The sequence below is a fragment of the Ischnura elegans genome, chromosome 2 (genome assembly GCF_921293095.1).
Source record: "Ischnura elegans chromosome 2, ioIscEleg1.1, whole genome shotgun sequence".
In the NCBI taxonomy this organism is placed as follows: Eukaryota; Metazoa; Arthropoda; class Insecta; order Odonata; family Coenagrionidae; genus Ischnura; species Ischnura elegans.
The window spans coordinates 100,895,034-100,900,311 of record NC_060247.1 but is presented as its reverse complement, the minus strand read 5'-3'; the positions used below and the strand labels follow the sequence as shown (position 1 = coordinate 100,900,311).

At 39.2% G+C, this 5,278-nt stretch overlaps 1 protein-coding gene across 1 annotated transcript; it reads right to left on the bottom strand.

Moving 5' to 3' along the window:
* Positions 1–495: 495 nt before the first annotated feature.
* Positions 496–2,620, bottom strand: LOC124174105. The gene is made up of 2 exons (XM_046553236.1): positions 2,154–2,620; positions 496–1,924 (listed from the first exon to the last, which is right to left on the bottom strand). Exons 1-2 carry the CDS (start codon positions 2,231–2,233, stop codon positions 1,690–1,692), a joined length of 315 nt encoding a protein of 104 aa, XP_046409192.1. The 5' UTR covers positions 2,234–2,620; the 3' UTR covers positions 496–1,689.
* Positions 2,621–5,278: the final 2,658 nt, after the last annotated feature.

The following is a 5,278-nucleotide window of genomic DNA, read 5'->3' as shown; positions in this document are numbered from 1 at the left end:
GATTGGTTGACATTTTTTGTTTGCGTTTAGGTATGTTTGAATGTGAAACAGCCTGAAATAAGAATATTGCTATATATTATAACTGATGAGTATAACTTTCTAAATATATGGAAATTGATGGTTGTGTTCATAACGATCATTGTCACAATCAAAACCCATTTCGAATAAATATGCTTCTTCCTCCAAAATAACATGATATGTCACTAGATTGAATATATGTCTTGGTAAAGACTGGCAAAAAATCATAATGATATTATCTGTATTGTTCTGTACTACTCTATGAAAAACATATCCTTGTGTATCTTCATTGTTTGTGATACTATATGATTGTCTAACAATAACTTTCGATATTTTTTCCAAGCATAAATGAAACAATGTATTCATTGTAAATGTGATCTTTTTTAAGTTTACTGCAATGGAAAAGTAAAACATATCAAAATGTGTTTACTATTTCTTTCTCAATTAATATATATATCTGAATGGGAAGAACATTTAAGTAATATTTCAAGATCAATTTAATGTTATTCATCAAGAGAATATTATGTGAAATTTGGCTACAGCTTAAAGGAAGTGCAAAATTCGTTTTCATTTCTGCAAAATATATTATACTGTCTGTAATTTGTTGAATACATAATAAACGTAACGACTTCATAATTGCTTACCTCTAGTAGTGCGAAGAGACTGCAGAATAGGTACTGGACCAAGAAGCAAAATGGTGCACTCTGCTACAAAATGCGGTACTGATGTGTGACACAAGTAGCGTGAACATAGAGAACAACGTTTCTCTTGAGAAGCAAGGAGATGAAGAACTATGATCTGCACGCTAATCGTTAAAAATCAGAACTGTACTTTCCTTTGGAAACGCTGCTGTATTTATAAACGCATCCGATGTTAAAAAATAAAAATTTCTGGAGAGATGGAGTGTGGGTACATCATCCAGTTAAGACTTGATTCGCTCTCCAAGGAGGCTGGTGTATGCAACGTGATGTGGGAAAAGTTCAAGGCTAATGGGTGGAGGCGCTTTGCTCGGAGCGAAGACATGCTTGAAGGTGAACTTGAGGTGAACAGACTATGAACGCTGGAGCAGGTGGCTGACGTGAGAAAATGATAATAAATTTAAAGAAGGAATTTTCAAAGCTAAAGTGAATGCATGCTCCAAGGAGAAATTGAGGACGAGTATAATTCAAGGAGAGTCGAGCAGGTGTACATGATGTGAAAAAGCTCAAGGCTAACTGGCTGAGGACGCTTTGCTTGAAAGGTTAACACACGGTCCAAGGAGAAAATGAGGACGAGTATAATTCAAGGAGAGTCGAGCAGGTGTACGTGATGTGAAAAAGCTCAAGGCTAACTGGCTGCAGACGCTTCGCTTGAAAGGTTAACACATCTCCAAGGAGAAATTGAGGACGAGTATAATTCAAGGAGAGTCGAGCAGGTGTACGTGATGTGAAAAAGCTCAAGGCTAACTGGCTGAGGACGCTTCGCTTTAAAGGTTAACACACGCTCCAAGGAGAATCGGACTTGAGATAAAAAATGAAATAGCACTTACCTTACCGCGAACAGGGGAGTGGGATGAGGGTGAAGTGTGGTGTGAGTTGCCCGAAGATTTTGTATATAAGACGATCCTTTTCGAGGTTGCATCACAGCGTCTTACCGTCGTCCTCACCGTCGTGGTACACCTTGCAGTTTGCCTTAGACCGTCGTCACCGCAACTCCAAGCCTGCTTTCGCCGCACTTCCAGCCTGCAATTGTTCTCATCATCGTCGTACACCTTGCAGTTTGCCTTAGACCGTCGTCACCGCAACTCCAAGCCTGCTTTCGCCGCACTTCCAGCCTGCAATTGTTCTCATCATCGTCGTACACCTTGCAGTTGACTTCTACCATTGCCGCAGTTGATTCCTGCAATCCAATCCATAGTTCCAGCCTTCTAAATTGTAAGTAAGAAAATATTATTAATATCATTCATATGAGAATCATACAGATGTAATAGATTGACAATACATCAAGTTTCAAGTAAAAATGATAATATGATAATTCTTAAAAATACTTACTGAGATACAATATTACATTCAAACTTATGCTTTATTTTATAGACCATGAATACTAAACCGACGACTACCACCACTGCTGCTGGTACCTCACATGAACTGACTTACGCGACCGTGACGTCCCGTAAGGGTAGCAGCAGAGCAGCAGCAGCATCCGCCTCCACTGCCGGATCATCATCCTCCGTCATCTCGCCAGTGTTTGCATCGCTGATGAGATGTCAGGAGGAAAATTTGTGTGTGAAGAAGGAGAAGCTGGTAAAACAAATGAGATATCCGGTGGAAAGTTTAGAGAGCATAAACACGCAATACGGTGATGCACTAGTGGCACATTTTCTGTTCGATGGGAGGAAGAGGAAGCTCTTCCTCCCAAAATACTTTAAACTAACAAAAAAGGAGATAAGTGAATACAACTACTTTGAAGAGAAATTTTCAATTTACCTAGATGTGGATAATATCATTAAAATTGAAAATTGAAAAATAAAGATAACTTAAGTGATTGATTCTTGTGTCTTATTCATCAACAATGTAACCCTCAAATTTTCTCCTCGGATTTGGAAAAATATAAAAAATGCAAAAAAAAAAAAAAATTTAAAAAAAAAAAAAAAAAAAAAAAAAAAAAAATTTATATTATTCCTAGACCTAGACCTAGACCTAGACCTAGGCTAGACCATGGCTACACCATGGCTAGATACGAGTTATTCTATGGTTGATATTATCGGTCAACGTTAAGGGGAGGTTAAGGAATCATTTCTGCTATCCCTACACAGTCTGGGATTGAACTATACAAGCTGTATATATTTTGTCAACCTTTATGAGTATAGGTTAAGTATTTTATAGCATTCACTTAGCTAGCATAGCATATAGATCCGTTCATTATTCTCAACCTATTAAGCTATAGGTTGCTATGTAACATGCTTGATGAGCATAGCTTGATGAGCATAGCTTGATGAGCATAGCTTTAAGAGCATAGCTTTAAGAGCATAGCTTTAAGAGCATAGCTTTAAGAGCATAGCTATGAGAGCTTAGCTCTAGATAGGCGGATAAGTTCCACCAGTACTTCATTAGGAAGAGTAGGTACTTACCCGAGCTGCAACTGGTGATTCCAACGAAGTCCTCAGTCCTCCCCCTTTGGGGAGGGTGGTGGGCCCGAAGGCCCAGGTGAAGTGATTCCAGCGTATGCTGCACGGCTATTTATACGAATCTTAAAGAGGCCAACACCCAACTTCTCCTCATTTCCCCCACTATACGTCTTACCCCTTACGTACCAACCGCTAATATTACATTCAATCGCTGACTGAGATACCAACCCATGCATGATATATATTTGAACGCGGGAAAATTTAAATTTCAGAATTTTCGTGCATTTATAATTTTTATAATTTATTTTTCGTGATAAGTTACAACACTATCGTCATGTGTAATGTATTGACTTAAAGTACATTCTTATATCTTTCTAAAACATAATTTGTCGAGTGATCAATTATCCCAGTTGACTAGATAAAGGCTAGGCAATGTTGATGAGGAGGCAGAAAAATTTCAGAATTAAAAGAACTAAATTGTTTCCACTCTATATATGAATATAAATGTAATTTATTTTTTACTTTTCGTAAACGGCAATTAAATATCTTCCATCTCACATCATTTTTTAATTAATTTATTAATTTATAACTAGATGAAATTAGGAAAAATATCTTAATCGTAAAAAGTTTCTAGATTTATTTATTGTGAACATGATATTATGCAGATGTGTGAGGGTGACAGTATTATTTTAATACATCAGTTGCTTACCTCACCCTTCACATTTATTACATATCCTCAGCAATGTGTGGTTACATAGATAATTGATATTTCAGAGGAAATATTCACAATACAATTGTACTGACTGCCTCTCCATCAGGAGATCGGTACCCCCAAGGTAAGCCTCGGGATGTCTCTGCAGAGCGGCTGTTCTGGTGTTCATGGTGACGACGAATGAGCTCGCATCCTCCTGTACTCGCTTATATATGGTAGCTTCCCCACACCACTTGAACCTTGATTGGTTCGTCGACTTCGTGGGGGTGGGTTGGGCGGAACCTCCCGTCCCACTTTAACCTTGACGAGTTCGTCGATTTTGTGGGGGTGGGGTGGGCGGAGAGTCTAGACGTTCAAGGTCACGGGGGAGTGGGATGAGTGGGGTCAATGACTCCCCCAGAATGCCCATTTCTCACCTACTTCACAAATCAACAATTTAAGTGTATTGAACATACAACCTCTCATAAAATCTGATTTTTCGTTTGAACAAGTTAGCTATCCATGAGGAAAAATTTGAGTTAATGGAACATCAGAGTATTTTTTTTATTCGTATTAAAAAAGGCCTATATTTACACCAGCCAACTTTTCCATTCCTGAGAATCAATCTTTACACACTCCCCCACAGACCACATCAATTCATGTGTGCTGGCTGGGTATGTTAGGACACCGGCAGTTTTCATATAGAAGTTCACTCAGAAGGAGAGGTATCGTTATTGCAAATGATTTTTTTTTACTTTTAAATATTGCGTTCGAAATTTTTCCCATTTGATGAAATTAAATAATATAGAAAGTTGGTGTGCCAATGTTGTCCTCAGATTTTGTCAACTGCATCGCCAACATGGGTGCTCATGTTTATATTGATAACCCGGTATAAAGAGGCGCATAAGGCTATAACACTTCCCGCGGTGCAAAGTAAGTTTCTTCCTACCATAACCCCTCCCTTACCTTTTGCGCTGCATCCAAGGAGTTTGTAAATATAAGGAGGCTGTATTCACAACCTCCTTGCCTGCATCCAAAAGACAGACGGAGGGGGGGAGAGAGAGTGACTGAAGACATCTCACAATCCCATAAGGGAAGTGCAAGCACTCGAAAGCGAGCGTGGTAGAAGTATTAGCGGAGACGGAGCAAGTGGATCTTCTCTCTCCCTTCTTTTTTAAAAAACGACAGCGCGAACAAAGGTGGCGAGGATGAGAGAGGCGTCAGAGGTAGAGGGAGAAAAAGGGGATCCAAATTGAAAAGGAGGGATCCCGGAAGAATGTTATACAATGCGCCCTCAAGGAAGGAAAGAAGGATCCGTGAATGGGTGTTGCTTCCCTTCTTCATTTCGCTCCTCCAGGGCGAGACATCATCACGTTTTCCACATCTCTCATTGTATTTACGCACAATTTATTTATTCAGGGGTAACCGAGGTTGAAAAAGCAAACTACTAGATCAAATGACCC